Source organism: Balaenoptera physalus (assembly GCF_965194825.1).
Source record: "Balaenoptera physalus genome assembly, chromosome: 4".
NCBI classification, from domain to species: Eukaryota; Metazoa; Chordata; class Mammalia; order Artiodactyla; family Balaenopteridae; genus Balaenoptera; species Balaenoptera physalus.
This window is the reverse complement of record NC_138891.1, coordinates 7,304,471-7,331,282: the sequence shown is the minus strand read 5'-3', so window position 1 is coordinate 7,331,282 and position 26,812 is coordinate 7,304,471. Positions and strand designations below refer to the sequence as shown.

At 37.3% G+C, this 26,812-nt stretch overlaps 1 protein-coding gene across 1 annotated transcript in view; it reads left to right on the top strand.

Moving 5' to 3' along the window:
• Positions 1 to 26,812, top strand: part of KCNH8 (potassium voltage-gated channel subfamily H member 8) — a 401,123-nt gene that overhangs the window by 354,130 nt on the left and 20,181 nt on the right. Inside the window, exons 12-15 of the mRNA XM_082460817.1 lie at positions 3,830 to 3,868; positions 8,505 to 8,863; positions 10,900 to 11,006; positions 13,715 to 13,791. Of these exons, the coding sequence (XP_082316943.1) occupies positions 3,830 to 3,868; positions 8,505 to 8,863; positions 10,900 to 11,006; positions 13,715 to 13,791 (582 nt within the window). The remainder of the gene's footprint in view (positions 1 to 3,829; positions 3,869 to 8,504; positions 8,864 to 10,899; positions 11,007 to 13,714; positions 13,792 to 26,812) is intronic.

The window sequence follows — 26,812 nt, the reverse complement described above, 5'->3', positions numbered from 1 at the left end:
GAACAGCTACGCAAAAACTTTTAAAACCAATGCACCAAAGCTGAGAATGTTTCTTTCCCAGTCTTCAAGGTTATGACGCCTTACTTCTGGTCATAACTTTGTGCCAGGCGGTGTCCTCAGCCCTTCTGCCCGCACTGGGCTTCTTCCATCCTGATGGAATGAAGGGCACAATCCCAAGATGTGAACGGGTTGACCCTTACCCTTCTTGATCTCTCTCAAAACTTTATTGCAGCGACCTCATTTCCTGCTCTTGTGTCTGACTTACTTCCCTTTTATCTTCCCAACCTCTATGACTTCAGTCTTTCCTTTTTTCCTAATTATTCCCATTAGAGATCACCAACAGTTCTTCTTATTGTGTAAAAGGTATAAAAACTCCATGTGGGAGGGACTCAAAATTGGAAAGCTGCCTTCCTCAAAACTTTCAAAACCGTTGAGTCTTCTAGTTGCTGGAACAATAAATATTTTCTATCCAAAGGCTGTATCCATGTTTCTCCCCACTGGGGAAAGAATGCCTAGAATTCATCCGATTTCCAGAAAGATCTGTGACTCAGAAAAGTTTTACGAGGTGTTTGGGTAACTTAGCCTCATGAGTTTTGGGGGTCGGATTTGTGACAACCATCAAACCAGATTAAATGCCATGGTATGTCAGGCATTTTTTCTTTCAGCCCAAGAAACAGCATTAACCGTTGGAAGAGGTACCTGAGAAAACTCATGATTCTATGGAAGGTACACTGAGAGTCAGGAGGCACGGCTTCTGGGGGAAAAGTTCTGCCACTAACTTGTTGCATGAATTGGGCAAGTCATCTCATCTTCCTTGGCCACTGTTTTCACATCTCTAGTTAGGGAGTTGGACTAACTCAGTGGTTTCAAACCTGACCTGGAGACCTGAGACCCACACCCATCACCAGATGAAAGAGATTCATTGGAACTGGTACTCTGTAACATGATTTTTTAAAGGAACACTTCTCAAAGCATCTTATTGTCTGCCAGGTGTACAAACCATTGTAGCAGGGACACTTTAGGGTCACTTCTAGCTTGAAAATACTGGGTTTCCATTAAATTAGTATTCTCTACACTTGGCAGAATCTGGATTAGCATGAAGTATTAGTCAACAGAATGCATCTATCAGAGTACGCTTTTTAAAATACATGTGATATAATGGACTTCCTCAGAACATAGACACTGAAAATGCTTGCCTACAAATGTGGCTGAGCAGGAAATGTTTTATATTTTGTCAATCTTCTTGACTCAGTATTTAAGTTCTATAATGTCTAAAACTAAAGGCACCTGGAAAATTACTGACTGATGGTGGTGCAAAAGTTGCGATTATCAAGTAAAAACCTGTGGTTTTGAAGGGGAATGGCAGAGGGGTGTTTCGCTTAAGAGATGAAAAGAGTAATTTCATTCTGTCTTAACAGCACGCACCAACCTTTTCAGAACAGCCAGGTTTTTGGGTTGCATCAGAAAGGAAAACATCACCAAGTTTGTTATTCTCCTGTAAGAGGGGGAAAATATCTTAATACTTATATTTATAAGTGTTAAGGAAACAACATGAAAGCTGAAAATTTATTTCACTACCATACATAAGTTCACAACAATGAACAGACAGAAAATAGCAGTATATACAGAATTCGACTACTTACAGTACATTACAATAGATAACAGGGCATTTCATAAACAATTCAATACTGGATTGAAATCTTTCCAAGGATGGTTAGTTCTGTTTAGCAGAACTATAACAAATCCATTCCTATCAGGGTGAGAGAGGGCTTTCACTGTTGCTGTTGAGTACTTTAAAAATATTTGCCTCTTATAAGTGAAATGCACCACAGCAACTGCTAAGTGAACGTATTCCATGTATGCTTAGTGTTATTAAATCTGAGTTTTCTGTGATTTAAAAAAAATTTTTTTAATAAAATAAAATAAAACACATGTGATTAATACCATATGTGAATTAAGTGATTTATTCAGAGAGCCTATCACAGTAGTGCTGGCTACATAATGGACACTTACCTCATGGGATTTGTAATGAAAATTAGTGGATGTCATGGCTGGGGAGCATTTACCAGGGTGCTGATCACGGTGAATACTTTATGAATTGACAGCTGATAGGACGATAATAACAATGACGCTGGTTATAAGATCTCACTACTCAAAGTGTGCCCCACGGGCCAGCAAGGTCCATATTACGTGGGAACTCATTGGAATGCAGAGTCTCAGGCTCCACCCAGACCTCCTGAATCAGAACCTGCAAGTTTGAGAAGCACTGATATAGAAAAACATTCTTGGGGTTCAGCAACTCGACAGAACTCATATTAGTAATAAACCGTGGGGGTTGGGAGTCACACCCAAATCAGCAAGTGCTATGGCCAGTACCTTTCTCTTATCCCTTAGAGAGCATCTCTGACCTGGAGATGTTCAGGCTTCCTGAATCCCAGGGCTGTTCTTTCTTTCATCCAAGCTGTAACTGAAAAGCTTTTCAAAAACCCATTTTTTATATCTACCACAGTAGCAACGACATTGTAATTTTGTTTTATTTTCCACACTTTTAATTATTCAGCTGTTTTACTTGTCACCCTTCAGGGAATTATTGCAAAACTTATGTCTTCAGTGCTACTGATCAATGCATATTTAGGCAACTAAACAGATGTAGAATGGGTTGACTGCTTTGATAAAATTAAACATTGATGAAACATATATTTGCACAGCAATAATGATGCTGGCATTTGTATAAATAATAACAGATCTATTTCTCTAATCATCTAGAAAAAAAAAAACAGTGGTGGGGGGGGGTGACAGAATTACCAAATATGTCTCACTTACTAGGCAGGTCATTTTCAAGTGCAAGTTTTTTTTTTTTTTCATGGGAATAAAATTACGTTAATTTATAGCATCTATTACCACTTTAAAATGAGAGAAGTATATTTGAGCAAAAAACAATGTGGATGAGACCTGAAGCATATTTCCCGGATATGTTATAATTTCCAGAGCTTGTTTGTACGTCATGGAAGGTGCATGCTTTTTAATGTACTCCTCCACAGTACCATAGTTTGATTTTATGCAAGATGTGTTTTGAACTTAAGTGGTTCTACGTTACACATTTGTTTTTCACATTTTACCATCTCTGAAATTGGGATCAGTCTTATAACTGATGGCATGTCACAATTTGATTGACAGCATTTTTTTTTTCTTTTTTACAATCAATTGGATCTTAAAATCACTGAAATTGAAAATTAGGATCCGCAGTGAACTTAATCCTAGTCCACAGGGAACATCACAACGAGTAAAACAAATGGGACAGAAAGGGTTCATTACCCCCACCCGTATCCAACGAAAAAGGGGAGGTGGATAAATAGAAAGAAATGAGATTAAATAAGAAACACCTCCATGATTTCTTTTTTTCACAGAGCTGGAGAGAAAAATCATGGAAGATAAGATAATTTAGCAAAAGGGCAAGAAAGAGGAATAAGGGAGATGGAAAACAAAAAGAGAGCAAATAAAGCATCAAGATGGAAAATGTATCCGATGAGTGTACTATTTTGACCTCTATTTCCTGGGTGTGGTGTCCTGTACTAGACAGTCAATTTGCTGCTCCCTTTTCTTTATTACACACTCTGGTCAGTAGAGTTCCTAGAGGGTGAGGTGTGGGAGATGCTCCCATCACCTCTCGGGAGGTATTTCCTCTTCTCTGGCCCATGCAGGTGGCCCATCTCCCCCCCACAACCTCTGAACTTTCATCTCTTTCCGTGCCTCCATTTCACTCAGTCCCAAACCACCGAGAAGGTGTAAATGATTGTTACAACTTCTGTTTGTTTGTTTGTTCTTTCAGGTGATATCAAGATTGTCGAACAAATCTACGGTGTCACAGGTATGGCTTTTTGCCAAAGAGCAAAATATTTATCTAAAATTTGTGGGATTTCCAACAAATCTGTCTCCCCCTTGAGGATGTTATGTATTCATTTTTGACTTCCCCTAAAGCACTTGAGAGAGACGTGGCAATGACTTTCATGAGTTTGTTACTAGAGAAAGATTGAAACTCATATATCTATTTAAGGATCTTAGAGCTATTGTTAAAACACAGTTTGTCACCAAAACCTGCCCAGAGTAACGAAGTCCTGAGGTATTGATCTTAGAAGAATTGAGCTTTTAAGTCAGTCCCGACTTTTAAGAACCCTCCAATTTCACAGAAAACTTTCCCCCCAAACAGTAACTTGTCTGATTTATTACCTAGACCTTATTACCAATAATCCCATGACAGAAACCCTGTAAACAGCTCCTTTTCTTGCTCTGTACCCTCTTGAAGCAGAACCCCCCAACTTTCACACACATGCATACACACACAGACACACATGCATACAGAGGTGCACAAATAAATCTAATTACACAGCACGTTACAAAGACGTTGATAATGGACCGAAGATGGTTGGGGGTGGGAAGCAAACAGAGTTGCTATTGAGAAACATTTTTAAAGCTCTTAAAACATCTCAGTGCTATCAACCAAGTTCCTCCCTGCCACTAGTTGTCTTTTCTCTCTCATCTCTGCAAAATCCCTCTTCAGGAACTAGCAAAACTGTCGTTACATTTAAACTCTTCTCAACAGGGATCCTTCCCTCATTACCTCTTTTCCACCAGAGCTTTCCTATATTCTCTTTCTCATGAAGAGAAATTTAGCCTCCTTTTGGATTTTCCCACCTGAATTCCTCACCCCGCCATAGCACTCTGAAAATGAACATCCCTTCCAAGAATACACCATCCTTAACTTTCAAAAAAAAAATCTGTATAATTAAGGCTGAAGTTCATTTGCAGTACCAAAACTACCAGAATAACAGGGGTTTCAATACAATAGATCTTTATTTCTCTCTCATGGACAAGGCCAGAGGTGAGCAATATAACAGTGTCAGTAGGCCTGGAGATTTCCTCTTTCTGCTTCATGATCCTCAACGTATGCCTTCCTTCTCCTCATTTTCTCAGATGGCTGCTGGAGATCCATTCATTTCATCAGTGTTCCAGACTAGAAACTAAAGCAAAGTAAAAGAGCAAGACAGATGCTCCCCTCCTTCTAGGAGCCTTCCTAAAATTTCCCTATAACCTGCCCACTGGCATACTATCATCCTAGAATTTGGCCTTATGGCCAAACCAAGTGGCAAGGGGTCTGAAAAAGGTGATCTTCGGGCAAGGTGCATTGCTAAGAGTTCTGTTAACTAAGAAAGAAGGGGAGATTATGTAAAATATCACACTATCTGTAGGACCTGCCCTGATGTAAATTTTGTTTCCTTTTTCTTCATGATCATCACCATCATCACAAGGGCAAGCATTTAATTAAGCACATTCAGTGCATATCACTAAGGGTGTAACTACCATTATCTAATACCTAATTTTTTCCTCACATTATTGCCAATTTACAGGTGAGGAAACCAAGGCTTTAAACAATAACATTACCTGACCAAGGTTATAGCTAGTAAGTCACAGGACTTTCAAGACTGTGTGACCAAAAACACATGCATTCCACCACTAGACTTTATTCTGCTTTCCTTTTAGTCAAGACACGTTTAGTCAAGACTCATTTGTGAGCTTGAAATGACTATCCCAGCAAGATGTCACGAGCAAAATTAGAGACTCCTTTGACTGTGGGGATAAAAACCTCATTGCCCTCATGGGAGCATTCATGAGAAAGATGAGAGGGAAAGGAAGAGATGGGTCAGAGAGAAGGAAAAGATCTGTGGTTGAATTTTGTGGCCATGTATACACAGGTGAATCCAGTGACACGAGGGAGGAGGGGGTTTCTATACCGATGGCCTGAAGAAAGTAACCAGTACTCCTCCTGCACAGAGGCTGCATGTGGGGCTGGATATTTAATAATAATAAATTTGGGTATTGTCTGCAATGATGGTCCATAGGCTAATGAATTCTTGGTATAAACCGTGTTGGCTGCCCCAGTCACAAGAGGCAGTACCTAAGCAAATTGTCCAAGGTGCCAAGCATGGAAGTATGAAAATTAAATGAACTTGTAGAAGTACAAACATCTTATAGGTTACTAGTCAGAAGATTCTGTTAGAGCCAAGGGAGCCTCCTTGAAACAAAGGAATGCTTAAATTGCCAATGCAAATGTAAACAGAAGTCCAATTAGAGAATGTACTCACTGATTTTAATTTCTGTGATAAGTTCGCCCTGTTGTATCTTTAGCTGGGTGAACTCACTTTTCTGTTCTACAATACTGGTATACAGATGTTCCTCTGCAATCCACATGGCTCCATCTTTTGTTAAAAGCACAGAATTTAAAATGCTGTGAAGAAAAAACAAAAAAAACAAATAAAAGCAAAACCATGACTATTGAATAAAGAACTAATAGCTTTACCATTAATTAAAATAATCACATCTAGTTGGAAAGATGAGTCTAATAATTCCACTTCCTCAAGAAATTTTGACCCATAAGATTAAAATACAAAAAAAAAAAAAAACCTTCCAAAGTGAACTGATCATTTCACTTTACAGCTATGGCCTCAACTAAATGGGTGAATGGGCCTGTCAGTCACTACAGATTCAAGTTCATTTTTTTGTTACATATATATATATATATCATTATAACTGTTACAATAAAATTCATATACCAATAAAACAACTATTTATTGAGATGAAGTAATAACCATGACAGCTCATGACATTTAAATAGTATTCTTAGGTCTTTTCAGTTTATTTTTATTACGAATTATTGATAAGCAGGTACAAATGATTGTATCCTCAAAAGAAACTGAGGCACAGAAAAATGAACTGACTTTTTGGAGCAGGGAGGCCATGTCTGGGGCAGAGCAAGAAACACATACTCTTAGAGTGACTCTGTTGAGGGCCATCAGCTTAGCTTTTGCTACCTTGTCTGCCCTGCCCCTTCATTATCCCCTCCTTCATCCTTTCCCATCCTCTCCTTTGCTTCTTCTAAGCCTGTAAGGTTGAAGGAGCCCAGACAGGAATCCTACAGAAGAGTTTGCAAAACTCTCCCTTTCCTTTCCTAAGGCTCTTCAAGGTGAGAGGATCAAATGGTTTGCTGTACTTCCTGCCACCTGACTTGTGAGAACAAGGAGAGCTGAGGACACTTCTGATCTTCTTCCATCTATGATCCAAAATAGGAAAGAGTTTTATTCTCAAAGATAATATAATTTTGCTGGTTGATCTCCACATAAAGTTCCACTGAGGACCCTGTAACTTTAAAATATCAAGGCCCAATTATGCTAAGTGAAATCAGTCAGACAGAGAAAGACAAATACTGTATGAGATCACTTATATGTGGAATCTAAAAAATACAACAAACTAGTGAATATAACCAAAAAGAAGCAGACTCACAGACACAGAGAACAAACTAGTGGTTATCAGTGGGGAGAGGGAAAAGGGAAGGGCAAGATACAGGCAGGGGAGTAAGAGGTACAGACTACTGGGTATAAAATAAGCTACAGGGAGATGTTGTACAACACAGGGAATATAGCCAATATTTTATAATATCTATAAATGGAGTATAACATGTAAAAACTGTGAATCACTATGTTGTACACCTGTAACTTATATAATATTGTATATCAACCATACTTCAATAAAAATAAAATGATGAGGATACCTGAAAAATGAAATAAATAAATAAACTATCAAGGCCCAAGACTTTCCAGTAAAATTGAAAATGTCTTATTCCTAAAAACATGCCATCATATGCTATTATAAATGACAGGCTGATTAAAACCTCAATGCAAACCTGATAAAATGCACCTTTTACATAGCTCACCACCAAGAGAGTTTAAAAGACCAAGAGAAGGATTGTGGGCTAACACCAGGAAAGCAGAGAGAGTAAACCTAGCAGAGATCAGAAATGGGGAGATTTTTAACATCTTTTATTGAAATATAGTTGATTTACAATGTTGTGTTAGTTTCAGGTGTACAGTAAAGTGATTGAGATATATATATGTATATATATATATATATATATATATACATATATATATATCATTTTTTAACATTCTCTTCCATTACAAGTTTTTACAAGATATTGAATCGAGTTCCCTGTGCTATATAGGAGGTCCTTGTTGGTTATCTATTTTATATATAGTAGTGTGTATATTTTAATGCCAAACTCCTAATTTATCCCTCTACCCCCCTCCCTTTGGTAATCTTAAGTTTGTTTTCTATGTCTGTGAGTCTATTTCTGTTTTGTTTTGTTTAAAATTTTTATTGGAGTATAGTTGATTTACAGTGTCGTGTTAGTTTCAGGTGTACAGCAAAGTGAATCATTCTTTTTCAGATTCTTTTCCCATGTAGGTTATTACAGATTATTCAGTAGAGTTCCCTGTGCTATACAGTATGAGAGACTTTGAACACCTGAATAAATAAGAGCAAAATCTGTGAGGTCTTCCGTTTTAAAGGCTCTAGGGGATCTGACTTTTTTCAGATGGACCCTGCAGCATGAATGATATGCCTCTCAAGAAGTCTTCACAATCTGTACTCATCTGTATTATCCTCTAATTTAGTCAGAGCCCAAGGGAAATGGCAGCATCAAGAAGAGACTCCCATCCATTGTGGAAGATGAGGAAGAGGAGGAGGACCGGGAGGAGGAGGAGACGGCTTCCCTCTCTCCCATCTACACAAGGGGATCTTCCTCTGCCCGTAGCAAGAAGCCTGGAAGCAGTAAGAGCTATCTTGGCTTAAGCTTGAAGCAGCTGGCCTCGGGAACAGTGTCATTTCACTCACCTATCAGAGTCTCCAGTTCCAATTCCCCCAAAACCAAGCAGGAAGCCGACGCCCCTTACCATGGTAAAAGAAAAGAGAAGAACTTGAAATTGCAACTTTCAACTTTGAACAATGCTGGACCCCCAGACCTCAGTCCAAGGTGAGAGTTCACAACATAGAATTCTTTCCCAGGTGAAAGTGTCTGCATTTTATTCACACTAGTACCTGGTTAGTAAATTAGTCAGCCTTCTGGGCCTTTCTGCCACGCAGGCTCCTAGCCTTGATGCTTCAGTTTCCCTAAATTTTTGTGCGCCATTTTTGACTCTACGTGGAGGTGTATGCAAGATGAGAATAAACCATTTTAGTCATATTCTCAAAAGGGTCCATTAAATGTTCCAAATTCTTTCTCTTCTCCCTTTATCCATTTAGCTCTACCTATTTTTATAGATGTATATGTCTACATTGTAATTTTATAACTTATAAATTTCTAATGAAAACAAAAGAGATGGAACAAAGTCCATATTGTTATCCCCTCAATATCTGATCTTACCAAAAGTTTCATGAAGCAATGAGTGGAAATTATGAAGGAAATGAAGTGCTGGTCTTCATTTCCCATAGTATTTGCTTCATTATTGTGGATGACTGAACTCAGTTTTATTTCTGGCCCCTTCAGCAGGTAATATGGGATGGTTCTATTTTTTAATTTAAAAAAATTTCACTTTAGAATCAACTAAAAGTGATTGAAACAGTAAAAAATTCTGACTCAGAAAATGTGAAAAGAGTAGGCTGTGGTGTGTAACAACTCAGTAAAAAATAGACAAGAAAAAAACATATTGAGTGATTCCTAGTCTCATGTACTCAGCTAGGTAATTTTTCATTTACTATTATATTTAGTCTTTTCAGGAATCCTATAAAGTAGTTTGTATTATCTCTACTATAAAGTTGTAAGAAGTGTTAAGTATTTTGAATGTTACATATTTTGTCCAAAATATCAGAAATTTGAGTTCTGAAATACAGATTCAAATTCTGTTGTTCTGCTTGTAAGGCAAGAGATGTTTCTGATATACTACATATTTAGTTAGTCATTTGAAGAACACAACTTAACCATTTAGAGAAAATATTAAGGGGAAAATAAGCAAAACAGGGTTAATGAAAAGTAGGTGGATATTAAATGTTCAGGAATTCAGTTGGAGATGGTCATTTGAAAACATCCCTTAACTCTTCTCCTTCCTAAAATTTCTCTAAAATGAAAAATACTAAACTATAAATAGGGGGAAAATGTATCAGAGCTGGAAAAGAAAGTTTCATGTACAACTTATGCTACACTTATGAAAAAACATATTTTACTTTATATCTAGAAAAAGATTTTGAGAACACACCAAGATGTTAACGGTAGTGGTGAATGACAGTTGATTTTTCTTTTCAGATTTTTGCTACCTTTATGTTTACATTTTCTACAATAAGTTCATCTTTTTTAAAAATAATGAGTGTGTTAGATATTATTTACCAAGGAAGAAGATTAGCTAGAGTCCTAATAGTCATTTAAATATAATTCTTCAACTCTCACTTCAGAGTTTTGTCCATGTCCAGAGCAAAGTTGTTTTCAAAGTTATTTTCTGCGATGCTGTAAACATTACGTTAAAACTCTTTAATTCTGGATAGAGTAGTGAATTAATATAAATTTAGATAAGAGAACTTCTGTAGCTTAAGGTTTTGAATCTGAGAATAAATGAGTCTAAGATCTATAGCATTGCTGTTCAATAGAAATATAGCATGAGCTAAAATTGTGAGCCACATGAGTAATTTTAAATGTTCCAGTAGCCACATCTTTAAAAAGTAAACACACACATGTGCAATTATTTAATAATAATTTTAATAAGATATTTTATTTGACTCATTATGCCCCAAATACTAGCATTTCAAATGTGAACAATATAAAAAATTACTAATTAAATAACTTACATTTTTTACTAAAATCTTCAAAATCCAGTGTGTATTTTATACTTACAGCACATCTCTTTTTGCACATTTCAGGTGCTCAATGGCTGTATAAGGCTAACGGCTACCATATTGGATAGCCCAGCTCTAGAGTGTCTAGAATTTAGAAATTTAACACAAGATTTTTCAAGTCTTCTAGGAATACTGAAACCCATGAATATAAATGCACAACTAGCCAATCCTTGTTATTTTAAACAGGATTGTTGATGGAATTGAAGATGGAAACAGTAGTGAGGAAAGCCAGTCTTTTGACTTTGGCTCTGAACGAGTCAGACCGGAGCCCCGAATTTCTCCTCCTCTTGGAGGTAAGCTCTATATTTAGTCTTCTCTCAAGGGGTGATATGTCTTTATAACTTGTAATGTTCAGTATAGGCACTTTTTTGCCTTCCCATTCTCGGGTATTCTCCATGTGATGGAACTTTACCAAAGCCACAAAGTAATTTGACTTGGGTCTGTGCCACCTCCAAGTTATTAAGATAGCGTGTGTAATGGTTCCTCCATCCAGGCTCGACACCCTGCAGCTTACCAGCCCAGGTAAATGGTGTATCAGGAGGACACTCAAATTTCTGCTCTTCATCAGAGGGTAACCATGTTTTCCTATTATAAATGCAGACTAATCCACAGAAACAACATTACCCAAAGGAAATGCTGTGTTGGGTGTAGACTGTAGGAACATTGGTTATACTTAACTAATTTATTGGGTAAGTGGTTATGTACTTGCAGTTTGCCAGGGATAAATATCTTCAGAAGTATGTTAGAATATTGGAAATGATGGGGCACTATATGAAGTACTACCCTTTAGGGATGGTTAATTAATGTAAAGTATCCCCAAACCTAGCCCAGGCTCCTCTCTCTCCCTTTCATTCTTGAGTTCATTGCCCACAAAAGAATTTGTCAGCATGATGAAGGCCAGAAATGACACCTTCTAAAAGAAGACGCACCTGTAGTTGATAGAGAATAATGAACATAGACGATCCCAAACAGTCACCAGATGCAAGGCAGATCCTTGTGTCAGGATCTCCTGCTAATTGGTGAATCCTTCCATGGGCAAAGCCAAGCCCAAGAAAGACTTCTGAATGTACAGCTCTGGGGGTATGTCTCCATTTGGTAGAATACCAGTCTTCTATCTCAATCAACAGTTCTTCCCAGCACTCATCTTCTGGGAAGATGGAAGAGTAAGACTCCATGGTAGGACGATGGTGAAAGGTGGGAAGGTGAGGAGAGGAATGCAGATGTCAGTCAACAATCATGATTCATCCATGTAATGGACTTATATCTGCTCTGGGCAAGAAGCACAGAAATCATAGTTCTAGTCAACCAGATGTGAGCATTTGCTATGGAAGCTGATGGTGGGTCCCAACAGGAAGTTTTCCTTGTTGGCTCACAGGACGTCATCATGCCATCCACCTAGTATTTCTGGTCCTGCCACCCCCCTTAGCTTCCTCTTCTCCCTTTTCCCAACATCTACCCCAATACTCATCCATTCAAGCAACAAATATTCTTGACTTTACCTCCTAAATATCTCTCAGTTCTGTCTGAGACTTTCTATCCTTCCTTCCACCACCCTTTTCCCTGCCACATTCACTCTTGCCTGCACTGCTTCCAAAGTCTCTTCTCTGTTTTCACACTGTTCTCCATACAGAGTGAACTTTTTTTAAAATACAAATTTATTCTTATTACGCTATTCCTATGCTTAAAATCCTGAGATGGATTCCTACTGCCCTTAGTATGAAATCCACACCTATTGCATAATTGCTTTTTTTTTTAATATAAATTTATTTATTTATTTATTTATTTATTTATTTATTTATTATTTTTGGCTGCATTGGGTCTTCATTGCTGTGCGTGGGCTTTCTCTAGTTGCAGCGAGCGGGGGCTACTTTTCATTGCGGTGCGTGGGCTTCTCATTGCGGTGGCTTCTCTTGTTGCAGAGCACGGGCTCTAAGCGCGCGGGCTTCAGTAGTTGTGGTGCACGGGCTTAGTTGCTCCATGGCATGTGGGGGTCTTCCCAGACCAGGGCTCGAACCCGTGTCCCCTGCATTGGCAGGCAGATTCTTAACCACTGCACCACCAGGGAAGCCCCATAATTGCTTTTTCAATGTCTCTTTTCCCAGCTAGACTCAAAGCCCCATGAAGGTCAATATATTTTTGTTATTTCTGTCTCATCTAAAGGAGGCTTAGCCTGTTGTAGGCGATCTCTTATCATTCATTGAATGAATAGATTAACTTTACAAAATATCTCAGCAAAAGGAGCTTTTACTACTCTGACACTTTGGATTGTTTTGAGGGACTTTTTTCTCTCACAGACAAATTTTCTACACATAATTGACCAGAATTAGGATATTAGGATAGTCATCATGATATATATACACGACATATATAGATCTAGATATAGATAGCTCTGTATATCAAATCCTTTCCACTCTAGCTAGCAATGACTCATCTGTGCTTCTGCTCCTAACAGATATGAATGTATTTGTAAAAGTTAAGGTAGAGAAAAAGTGGAGATGAGAGACCCGGGAAATGGGAGAAATTACCTTTTAGAGCAACACTGGAAGAGACAGAAAACCTGCAGTGGGGATGAGCAGCTTTAATAGAGGTGGGAGGAAAATGCTCTCATGGGTACAGGACTCAAAATCTGGAAAGGGAAGAGAGGAGAAAAAGAACATCTCTTTTCTATGGCTTGGACACTGGCTGTGATATATTTTTGGAAAATGGTCAAAGAAGAGAACATGTGACATTTGGGCACATGGTAGGATTGTGTTCAGGAGAGGGGGAGGGTGGCCATGGACACATCCAGTAAGTGTGGCCACAGTCACCACCATGCTGTGTGCCTAGTTCCAAAGAGCCCACCAGGTGCCATCCAGAGGAGAACTAGGGAGACAGAAGCTACAGTGCACTATCAGGAAAGGTTGAAGGTAGCTTGGGCTTCCTTCCCTGTTTTAACCGCCCCAGTCCTGAAATATGAGGTTTATTCCTGAAGGACTCATTCTGCCTGTGTGTCACTTTCCAGACCCAGAGATTGGAGCTGCTGTCCTCTTCATCAAAGCAGAGGAGACCAAGCAGCAGATAAACAAACTCAACAGTGAGGTATGGAGCTTTGCCTTTCTCTGGTCATGCTGGAGTGGTAAGAGGGGAAAGAAATCCTAGTCACCAGCAGAAGTGGTATAATATAGTCACGATGAATATGCCCTCTGGTGTCTGGTGACAAATATGGATGAATTCCCACTCAGCCTCATGTGAGTATTAGTCACTTACCTTCTCTCAAGCTCTATTTTCCCGTGTGTAACAAAGAGATAGCAGTCATCCCTACCTTACGGCCCACTTGTGAAATTAAATGAAATAACCTAGGTAAATTATTTAACCTACAGGAAGCACTAACTAAATGATAATTATTATAATTGGTGTCATAAATGTATTGATACTTGGTTTAATTGGTGCTTTTTCACTTTTTTCATGTACTTTAATTTTTAGTGAGTTAAAGCAAGATCATTTGTCCACAGATGAATCAAAAGTAATGAATCAGAGTAATCAAATGGCCTGAAACTCTATTCTTTTCTCTGGCCTGTATTTGCTGTGTAACTTTGAGCACTTTAGCTCTTTAGATCTTACCATCTCTCCATGTAAAATAAGGTAATTTCTTTAAAAACTTTATTGAGGTATATTGTACGTATCATAAAATTCACCCATTTCAAGTGTACAGTTTAATGATTTTTACTATCTTTATTGAGTGGTTCAACCATCCCCACCTGAGTTTTAGAGTATTTTTCCTCCTAAAAAGACCTCTCAGACCCATTTATGATTAATCTCTGTTCCCACATCCAGCCCTAGGCAACCACTTATCTACTTTCTGTTTCTATAAATTTGTCTTTTCTGGATGTCTCATATAAATAGAGAAGGTAATTTCTGAATCACTCTCTTAATTTGGGTGTCCCCCTAAAATTAAATTTAAAAAAAAAGAAATAGATTTTGAGACAATGATTTGGATGCAGATAGTTTCTTTGGGAGGTGATCCAGGAAGCAAGATGAAAGAGTAGAGGAATAAGACAGGAAAGAAAGGAAAACAAGTAAATAAGTGTGTGTTAATGAGATCATTAACTCTGTAGGCAATTGGGGCTCGACCCTGCTGGGGGAGCACTGAGAGACTGTGTAGGGAAACTCAGAATTGTTCTTCCATGAGACAAGTAAAAGGAGTTGAGGGTGGCTCCTGAGAGGTTACCTTCAGGCTTAGCTGCAGAAGACACTAGAAAGATCCTTCAGACAGGAATATGCAGGAAGACCCAGCTGTCTGTGGTGACCTTCTGGGTAGACCTAGGCCAAGTTCAGTGAGCAGACACAGACAGGGTAATAGGGCTGAAGTTTCAGATTCTCTGATGAGGTCTTGAGGGAAAATGTAACCAACTGATGATATTGATGAGATCTGAAAAAAATGAAATTCACATAATCATAATTGGTTTCCAGTTACCTGTAATAATGGAAAACTGGGCAGCTTGTCATAAAGTCTATAGGGTTTTTTGTTAATAATTTATTTATTTCATTTATTTTATTTTTGGCTGCACTGGGTCTTCGTTGCTGCGTGCAGGCTTTCTCTACTTAATGTGAGCAGGGGCTACTCTTCGTTGAGGTGCGTGGGCTTCTCATCGTGGTGGCTTCTCTTGTTGCAGAGCACAGGCTCTAGGCGCACGGGCTTCAGTAGTTGTGGTTCGTGGGCTCCAGAGCACAGGCTCAGTAGTTGTGGCACACGGGCTTAGCTGCTCCGCAGCCTGTGGGATCTTCCTGAACCAGGGCTCAAACCCGTGTCCCCTGCATTGGCAGGCGGATTCTTAACCACTGCCCCACCAGGGAAGCCCAAGTCTATAGGTTTTTGTTCAACGTGTGTTCCATTAGCTTAGTGAAGATTTGTGCTTTACTGCCCTCTCTCCTTCGGAGTCTACACTTTCTGGAAGTGAGATTGTTGCCAACAAGAAGTAAGAGAGCCAAAGGGCAGACTAACAAAATAGGAAAAGAAAAACTAACTGGATTGAAACTGCTTAAATCACGAGGGCTTGGCCATATGTGAGATCACCCAAATAATCTCATTAAAAATACACCAAAAAAAAAAAAAATACACGGTAGAACAAAAACAAAACAAACTAAACACACTTTTGGACACCTGGACATCAACTTTTGTGTGTGTGTGGTTTAAGAGTGCTTTATTATTGTGGGGTATTTTGTTGTTGGGTTTTTTTTTTGGATAGCAACTTTTTATTAAACAATTTTCTTTAAGATATTGTTCTCAGATAAAATCACACATTAATACCATTTGAATTATCAATATTTTCCCTCACATTTGAGTTTATTTAATGGTTTTAGGAACTGACTGACCAATATCTTAGCTCAAACACAGAAGTTAGAAATTAGTCTGGGGAAAAAAATGTGTTGGTGTCTTCAATGTTCACCTTCCCTAAGTTCAGGTTTTTCCTCTATTAAATGGTAATGATAAAATCTATCATAGAGGAGTGTGGTAAGGACTTAATACCATATGTAAAGCACCAAACATGGTGGTCAAATGCTCATTCTCTCCTCATACAAGGTCATGCTTCTAGTCAACAAATGTGACTCTCAAGTTAGTCCCCCCTGCTACCCAACTGTGTCCCATGCAGAGTAATAGGAGAGAGAATTAGTCAATGCATATGGAATAAAATGAAAATGAATGGACTTAAGGGAAACATATTTGTTCATGACAATGAGACTGCTTTCACCTGAGAGTTCCTTTTGCTATGAAGACTCTCACTATAAAGTTAGAATAGGGACTTCCCTGGTGGCACAGTGCTTAAGAATCTCCCTGCCAGTGCAGGGGACACGAGTTTGAGCCCTGGTCCGGGAAGATCCCACATGCCACTGAGCAACTAAGCCCGTGTGCCACAACTACTGAGCCTGCCTGCCACAATTACTGAAGCCCGTGCACCTAGAGCTCATGCTCCGCAACAAGAGAAGCCACTGCAATGAGAAGCCCACGCACCGCAAGGAAGAGTAGCCCCTGCTCGCCGCAACTAGAGGAAGCCACACACAGCAATGAAGACCCAATAAATAATACATTTATTTTTTAAAATTACAATAAAAAATGATAGGGTAAAAAATTTACATTTCAGTGCATCTTATTTTAACTAAATAGTTTGATGTAAAAGTGTCAACGATTTACTGTAAAGAACACTTATTCTGTAACACTTAAGTTGATTGAAGGGCAAGGAGACCCAGTATGCCAGTTAACAATGCTTAACCATTATTTGACATTACACTAAACGTTTAAGTGGTAAAATGATGATAAAACTAGGCAGAAAACAAGCTGCCAAACTTAACAGAAAGGTAATCACAGGCAAATCTTCAATTTCAAAGTGAGAAAATGTGGTGGCTTGTTAAATCATCCTTAGCAGAGTGCACTTTGGCTGGAGTGCTCTAATTGCCACTTGTTAGCATTTAATTTTGTAGGTACATAAAGGAGCCAGTTAATATTAGGCCATTTTATTCCAACTTGAGTCTTAACTATATTGAGAATGAAAATGTTTCATGTATATAATACATGCCTAAACAAAAAAATAAATGAGTTTTGTAGAAACAACTTATATTGACTTTTTTTGAGAGAGAGGTCTGGCTTCTCATACTATTTATTAACTCCATTTTTAAAACAACTTTATTGAGGTATAATTAACGTGTCATAGAATTCATCCTTTTAAAGTGTACAACTTAGGACTTCCCTGGTGGTCCAGTGGTTCCGACTCTGTGCTTGTACGGCAGGGGGAGTGGGTTCGATCCCTGGTCAGGGAACTAAGATCCCGTAAGCCAGACAGCGCGGCCAAAATAAATAAATAAATTAATTAATTAAAGTGTACACTTGAGGGCTTCTAGTATATTCCTAGACTTATGCATGCATCACCATAATAAATTTTAGAACATTTTGTTACCCCCACAAAGAAGCTTTGCACCACACAGCCATCACCCCTAACGCCAGTGGCTCCCCATCCTCAGCCCCAGGCAACCACTAAGCTACACTCTGTGCCTGTAGATTCGCCCACTCAGGGCATCTTATATAAATGGAATCATACAATATGGTCCTTTGTGACTGGCTTTTTTCACTTAGTGTAATGTTTTCGAGGTTTTCATCTCACATTGTTGCATACCAGTACTTTATTCCTTTTTACTGCCAAGTAATATTTCATTATATAGATATAGCACATTTTGTTTATTCATTCATCACTTGATGGGCATTTGTGTTGTAACCACTTTTTGGCTAATATGAACAATTCTACTATGAACTTTCATAAAACATTCATGCAAGATTTTGTGTGCACATGTTTTAATTTCTCCTGAGTAAAGAAGAATGGCTGGTAACCCTATGTGTAAACATTTGAGGAACTTCCAGGCTGTTTCCCAAAACAGCAGAGGAATTTTACATTTAGCAGCATATGAAGGTTCCAACCTCTCCACTTCCTCACCAACAATTTTTATTTGTTATTATCTGATTTTTTTTATTATAACCGTTCTTGTATGCATGAAGTGGTATCTCATGTGGTTTCCATTTGCATTTCCCTCATGGCTAATAATTTGAGCATCTTTTCATGTGTAATTGGCCATTTGTATGTCTTTGGAGAACTGTCAATTTAGATCTTCTATCCATTTTAAAATTGGGTTGTCTGTTTATTACTGAGTTGTGAGTGTTCTTTATATATTCTAGATAACAAGTTATGATGGATGTACAGTATTCTTCTCACATTCTTTAAGTTGCCCTTTAATTTTCTTAATGTTTTTCTATAAAGCACAATTTGGTGATATCCAATTTATCTCTTTTTTCTTTTGTTCTTTGTGATTTTGAGGTCACATCTAAGAAACCATTGCCTATCCCAAGGTCATTAAGGTTTAATCCTCTGTCTTCTTCTAAGAGTTTTATAGTGTGAGCTCTTACATTTAGGTCTTTGGTCTATTTTGAGTTAATTTTTGTATATGAGTGATGTATGGGTCCAATTTTATTTCATTTTTTTGTGTGGATGTCTAGTGATCACATCACCGTTTATTAAAAACACTATGTTTTCCCCACTGAATTGTCTTTGTACTCTTGTGACACTCAACTTGCCATTGATATGAGGGTTTATTTCTGGACTCTCAATTCTATTCTATTGCTCTATGTGTCTATCCATATCTTTTTAAATTTCTTTCAACAATATTTTGTAGTTTTCAGTGTACAAGTCTTGCACCTCCTTGGTTAAATGTAGTCCTAAGAGTTCTAATATTTTTTTGATCATCTTTATTGGAGTATAATTACTTTACAATGGTGTGTTATTTTCTGCTGTACAACAAAGTGAATCAGCTATACATATACATATATCCCCATATCTCCTCCCTCTTGCATCTCCCTCCCACCCTCCCTATCCCACCCCTCTAGGTGGTCACAAAGCACCAAGATGATCTCCCTGTGCTATGTGGCTGCTTTCCATTAGCTATCTATTGTACATTTGGTAGTGTATATATGTCCATGCCACTCTCTCACTTCGTCCCAGCTTACTCTTCCCCCTCCCCGTGTCCTCAAGTCCATTCTCTACATCTGCGTCTTTATTCCTGTCCTGCCTCTAGGTTCTTCAGAATCCTTTTTTTAGATTCCATATACATGTGTTAGCATACAGTATTTGTTTTTCTCTTTCTGACTTACTTCACTCTGTATGACAGTCTCTAGGTCCATCCACCTCACTACAAATAACTCCATTTCGTTTCTTTTTATGGCTGAGTAATATTCCATTGTATATATGTGCCACATCTTCTTTATCCATTCCTCTGTCGATGGACACTTAGGTTGCTTCCGTGTCCTGGCTATTGCAAATAGAGCTGCAATGAACTTTGTGGTACATGACTCTTTTTGAATTATGGTTTTCTCAGGGTGTATGCCCAGTAGTGGGATTGCTGGGTCATATGGTAGTTCTATTTTTAGTTTTTTAAGGGAGTTCTAATATTTTTGATGCTATTGTGAATGAAATTATTTTCTTAATTTATTTTTGGATTGTTCACTTATAGTGTACAGAAATACACCTGATTCTTGCTTGCTCATCTTGTATCCTGCAACTTTACCAAACATTTTAAATAGTTCTAATAATTTGGGGGTGGGTTTTTTGGAAATTTTTTATATTAGATCATGCCATCTAGAAATAGAGATAGTTTTATTTCTCCCTTTCCCATTTAAATGCCTTTTGTTACCTTTTCTTCCCTAATTGCCTTGGCTAGAACTTCCAGTACTTCATTGAATAGAAATGTAAAGAAATATCCCTCTCTTGTGCCTCCCCTTGGGAAGGAAATCTTTGTCTTTCACCATTGAATATTATGTTAACTGTGGGTATTTCATAAATTCCCTTTTTCATGTTGAGAGAGTACCCTTGTATCCCTGATTTGTTGAGTGTTTTTATCACAAGGGGATGTTAAATTTTGTCAAATGCTTTTTCTTGCACCTATTGAGATGACAATGTGTTTGTTTTTTGTTCTTTATTCTACCGATATGGTACATTATGTTAATTAATGATTTGGGGATGGCAAACCAAACTTGCATTCCTAAATAAATCCCCCTGGTCATGGTGTAGAATCCCTTTTAAATATTGCTGGATTCAATTTGGTAGTATTTTTTTGAGGATTTTTGCCATCTATATTCATAAATTACTGGTCTACAGTTTTCTTTTTCTTGTGATATCTTTGTCTGGTTTTTGTGTCAGAGTAATATTGGTCTCATAAAATGAGTTGGGAAGTGTTCCCTCCTCTTCTATGTTTTTAAATAGTTTGTGAAGAATTGCTATTAATGCTCACTTAAAGGTCTGGTGAAGCCATCTGGTCCTGGGCTTTTCTTTGTGTAAACTTTTTTGATTGCTAATTTAATCACTTTACTTTTATAGGTCTATTTAGATATTCTATTTCTTCTTGAGTCAGTTTTGGTAGTTTACGTCTTTGTAGAAATTTGTCAAATTCATCTGTTATCCTACTTGTTGGCCTATAGCATTCAAAGTATTTCCTTATGATTCTTTTCATTTCTGTAATGTTGGTAGTAATGTCTCCTCTTTCATTCCTGATTTTAGTAATTTGAGTCATCTTTTTATTTAGGTGAAGCTTTGTCAATTTTGTTGATATTTTCAAAAAACCAAGTTTTGATTTTGATCATTTTTCTTCATTTCTATTCTCTGTTTTCATTGTTTTCTGCTCTAATCCTTGTTATTTCCTTCTTCCTGCTGCCTTTGAATTTAGTTCACTTTTCTTTTTCCAGTGCCTTAAGGTGAAGTTGATTTTATATCTTTCTTCTTTTTTGATAGGCGTTACCATAAATTTCTCCCTAAGCACTGCTTTAACTACATCCCATAAACTTGAGTATGTTGTGTTTTCATTTTCATTTATCTCAAATTATTTTTTAATTTCTCCTGTGATTTCTTATTTGACCTATTGTTTATTTAGTAATGTGTGATTTAATGTCCACATACTTGAGAATTTTCCAATTTTCTTTATTACTAATTTTTAATTTCATTCCATTATAATTGAAGAACACACTTTGTATGATTTTAATCCTGTTATGTTTATTTAGGTTTACTTAATGGCATAGCATATGGTCTTACCTGGAGAATGTTCTGTGTGTGCTTGAGAAGACTGTGTATTCTACTGTTGTTGGGTGAATATTCTATAGATGTCTGTTATGTCTGTGACTGTAGGTCTGTGACGTTCAAGTTTTCCATTTCCTTGTTGATCTGCCCAGTTGTTCTATTTATTATTTAAAATGAGATATTGCAGTCTCTAACTACTATTACTGATTGTGTATTTCTCCCTTCAATTTTGACTTTTTTTGCTTCATGTATTTAGGGCTCTGTTGTTATATATATATATATATATATATATATATATATATATATATAATTGTTATCATTTCCTGTAAAGTTGACCACCTGTTTTACCAAATGTTTCTTCTTTATCTCTAGTAAAATTTTTGTCTATTTTGTCTGATATTAGTATAGCTTTTCCAGCTTTCTTATGGTTGCTATTTGCATGATATCTTTTTTCATCCTTCTTCTTTCAACCTACTTGTATATTTGACTCTAATGTGTGTCTTCTGTTGACAGCTTATAGATAAGTCTTGATTTTTTAAATTCAATCTATCAATATTTGCCTTTTGATTAGATGGCTTAATTCATTCATATTTAATATTATTGATATAGTTTGATTTACGTCTTCTATTTTACTTTTTATTTTCTATTTATCTCCTGTTTGCTTGTTTTCACTTACTAATTGTGGGCTTCTTACATTATCAAATATTCTTTTTTAAGATAAGTTCAAAACACTTATGATGGTTACTTAATAAAACAGGATTACATAGACCAAGGGGTAGACGTTCCTCACTTACTTTATATAATTCCAAAAACATATATAATACTTGAACATTTTTGTTCTTTTTCAGATGATTTAAAATAAAACTTAGAGAACAATTCCTCTGTGGTTAAATACATCTGGTATATTTTACTTAAAATCAACTCATATTCTTAGAGATGCACAGTAGTCATTAGCATACTAAGACTCTATGAATTCTTGCAGTAAAGAAACTAAATTAAGTTATTTTTAGCCTGCACCAACCAAATGCATTTGCTTATGGATCACTTTAATGACAAAATAACTATGAACATTTTTTCTCCCATTAGCATACCTTGGAATAATATGAAAAGCACTGAACTAAGGAAAAAGCCTCTTTCAGATGTTATCCAAAATTCTCATCTTCCTTTTTTACTTTATCCTATTCTGAGTTTGGTTTCGCCCCATTTTATATACTAGGATGTATTCACGTTCTTATTTTGGGTCTGTTTTTCATGTTCCCAGAACATTCTTGATTTTTGTTTTTGCACCTGCTTAAAGTTCACTTCAAGTACAGTCTTTACCAATTGATTTCTATAAAGGTTTGTACTTCTCATATGTTGCCCAAAACATATATGTGGATATACACATATATTAACAGAAAGTGAGTGAGAGAGATTTATTGTAAGGAATTGGGTCATGCAATTAGGAAGCTGAGGAGTCACAGATCTGCAGTTGGCAAACTGGAGACCCAGGAGAGCTGATGATGTAGTTCCAGGTCCAATCCAAAGGTCTGAAAACCAGTAGTATAAGTCTGTAAGTCCTGGTCCAAAAGTCAGCAGGCTCGAGACCCAAGAAGAGCCTGTGTTTCAGTTTGAGTCTGAAGGCAGGAGGAGACTGACATACCAGATCAATGGTGAGGCAGGAGGAGTTCCCTCTTAGACTTTTTGTTCTATTCAGGTCTTCAGTTGATTGAAGGAGGCCCACATACATTAGGGACAATCTGCTTTACTCAGTGTACCGGTTCAAATGTTAATCTCATCCAGAAACAGCTTCACAGACACACCCAGAACAATGTTTGACCAAATGTCTGGGCACCCCATGGCCCAGTCACGTTGATAAATAAAAAGTGTTACATCCACAAAATACTTTCTGTTTGTCAGACCAATGGCTTTATTTCCAGTTTAAATCATTGCCCTGTTTCAATGTTCAAGCTGCTTTGGTGGGAATAATCCCTTTCCTTCTAATTTTTTTTTTTTTTAAACTGAATTGCAGAGCATGAATTCGATTGTTTTTTTTATAGCTACTTTATTTATTTATTTTTGGCTGTGTTGGGTCTTCGGTTCGTGCGAGGGCTTTCTCTAGTTGCGGCAAGCGGGGGCCACTCTTCATCGCGGTGCGCGGGCCTTTCACTATCGCGGCCCCTCCCGTTGCGGGGCACAGGCTCCAGATGCGCAGGCTCAGCAGTTGTGGCTCACGGGCCCAGCTGCTCCGTGGCATGTGGGATCCTCCCAGACCAGGGCTCGAACTCGTGTCCCCTGCATTAGCAGGCAGATTCTCAACCACTGCGCCACCAGGGAAGCCCCCTTCTAATTTAAAAAAAAAAAAAAAAAAAAAAAAAAAAAAAAAATATTCCCCTATGGCCAAGATGTTGTGGTTCTTTTTATGAGACAAAATTAAACATTTTCTCAAACTCTAGAATTTAGAAAGTGATTTCTACCTTTTATAACTTCATATATTGTAAGTTATACATATATGTGAGCAGAACCAAAATTTGGAGAAGATCAGCTCTATTCTTGACACCACTACTTTGCTGGGAATCTCACTGAGTGATCTGGAGCCCTTTGTTTCACTGACACATTAGCACACTGTTAAGAGATTTGAGAAATCTACACATATCAACTTGGGCTCTAGCATGTTAGAGTCCAAGTTCTTGTTGCTATGGAGACTGACAGAAAAGCATCTTCTTTTCCAACACGATTGTGTTTACATCACATTTCATAATTGGATCATAGATCATGTTCCTTAAAAATAGCTATTCCAGTTATCTCCCTAGATACACTATTTTCCTAAGGCTTTAAAGCATCATTTTATAATAGTCACTAAGACTATACGTCCAATTTCAAATTGTGTTTTGTAACATCGACATCCTTTAACTTCTTTTAATATCTTTTAACTTTCTCATTTGCAACTTCCTCAAAAAAGTCTAGTAACTTTCTCTGAAATATTGAAGAGTCCCATTATTCTCAGATAGGCATTGTTACAGGGTAAAGTATACTGAGGTAAGAAACAAACTCCAAACCACATTGGTTCAAATTTATTTCTTGTTCAAGCAAACACCTAATATTAGTTAGCTCGAGGGGGCACCACTACCTGGAATGTCATTGACTAGCTATGCTCCCTTTGAAGAGCAGAGAGCAGGCAATTGTTTTGGCTCAAAAGATATACACATCATTTCTGTTTACATTTCATTAACTAGAACTAATTCCATTGATACAATTAATTTCAAGAGATAAAAAAGTATAATTTTCTGTGTACTCCAGAAGTAACAGAAAACTAGATACTGGTAAGCACTAGTAATATCTACCACAGCACACAAACATTAATAGGAAAATTTTGTCTCCTCTTTCCTTTGCTTAAGATTGAATGCCAATATATCCCCAATTAAATGTGTCATACAATAACCAAGCAAACACATACAGGTAATGAAATGTTTTCTGCTGAAAAACAGAGAGAATCTCAGTTGTTTTCTAGGTTATATTTGAGAAAGCTCCCAGATAAGTTTTAAATTTGTGTCACTAGATCAGTGAAGGCTCTTTCAGTCAAATAAATAGAATAGTAATAACAGGTTGTTCTTTAATTAAGAGTTGCTTTACTTAGATAAACAACAAGGACCTACTATACAACACAGGGAACTAAATTCAGTATCTTGTAATAACCTATAATGGAAAAGAATCTGAAAAAGAATATATAAATATATATGTATGTATAACTGAATCACTTTGCTGTACACCTGAGACTAACACAACATTGCAAATCAACTATACTTCAATTTAAAAAAAGAGTTGCTTTACTACTTTCCTAAATGGCTATGAAAACTCAGGGTTCTATCAGAAATTCACACAAGGAAACCTACATGAGTAATACCCTATGGTAAAGTTATTCTTTAGTCCTCTGAATTGGTGTTATCATTATATCTTTTCATCGACAGTTGATTCAACAGAAACACACTGATAGAATTGCCAGACCATCCCAATATCTGAGTGTACAGTCTCTTTTCTTCCTCTTCATGATCATAAATAGTACTTGACCATCATTTCTCAAAAGCAAGACATAAGCAAAGGCTGTATACTTCACTTTTTGACATAGAAAAACAAAGTCCATTTAAACTGCTGGCAAAACCATTATGCTTTTTCATTTTAATACATATGTATTGCTGATATAGTCTTGCATTTTGTGGACACAGGTTTCTAAACTGGAATATATCCAACTAATTAATGATTTGTGGGACATTTTTTGATTATTTTCCGGTTCTCAAGCCTCTATGCATAGGCAGATTTGTAGCTCTCATGAGAGTTTTACTGATAATAAATAAGTAGATTAATTAAAATAAACCCTCAAGAATAGTGAGGCTCTCTCAAAAGAAAAAAAAAAATACGCCACTCAAAAGCTTGTCCTATGAGGTGTAGATTTTAAATGTATGTAACTTTTGGAGATCAACGATTTTTGTCCTCTTTGCCTGGGAGTACTTATATATGGGCCTCTTCTCATCTTTGAATAGAGGGACTAAATGGATATGACAGTTATGTGTCCAAGTGAGACCAATGCCACATTCCAAATGAGCAATTTGCGATGAGTTGAATAAAAGGAGTATTTACAGGAGTTAGTAGAGTGTAGGGAAACCACAAAGGATGGAACAGCCCCTCCCACTCTGGGGCAATGTCAACAGAAGTTCACTACCACTCTTAGGTCCTCAGGGCCAGAGTAGAGAATGATTACAGAATCTTGAGTCAGAGAAAGCTGGATGGAGAAAGCCATGTGACAGGAGCCATGATCTTTCGTTGGTACTTTCTGTTACCTGCCCACTTCAACCCTGCAGGGAAGCAGCCAGAGAAACACATGCCCTGACCTCCCTCTCCTGCCTCCCTCTGATTTGATGGTGTTCTTCAATGGCCAAACCCAGCCAGAAGCCAAAGAGCCAATGAGCCTATTGATGGAGATCATACAAGCCAGCCTCCAAGGGGCAGAGTTGGTTGGAAAGTGGATCTATTTTAGAGATACAAATGGAAATATTTAGTAAAATGAGTTACTATGTATACAAACAAGTATAGGATAATTCAAATTAAACCATTGGTTATTAATTATTCATTCCTAGAAATTAGCCAGTTGCTGGTAGCTAGTTATTAACTGCCCACTAACTGATTGTTTCAGAATTACTGGTTATTTTTTAAAAACCCCATACCTCCTAAAAGTTTGTAAGTTGATGCAAACTTTCAAAAACATTTAGCTCTGCCATTTTTCATTTCATCAATAGGAAAATTAAGTTCAATAATTAATCCAATCCAACAACTACGAATGACATTGGAATTTTTTTTTAGGATCCTAGAGTTGGAAAGGTTGGCAAAAGCCTTTTGCTTTCCTATCCTCTCCCTGCTAACATGAATTTCCCCTTTTTTAAAAATGAGAACACCACAGATCTTTCAAAAGGGCTCCAATTCCTTTAACATTCATTCTAACTCCAATCTCCTGTGAATCTCCTTGACTCTTCCACGATGAATCC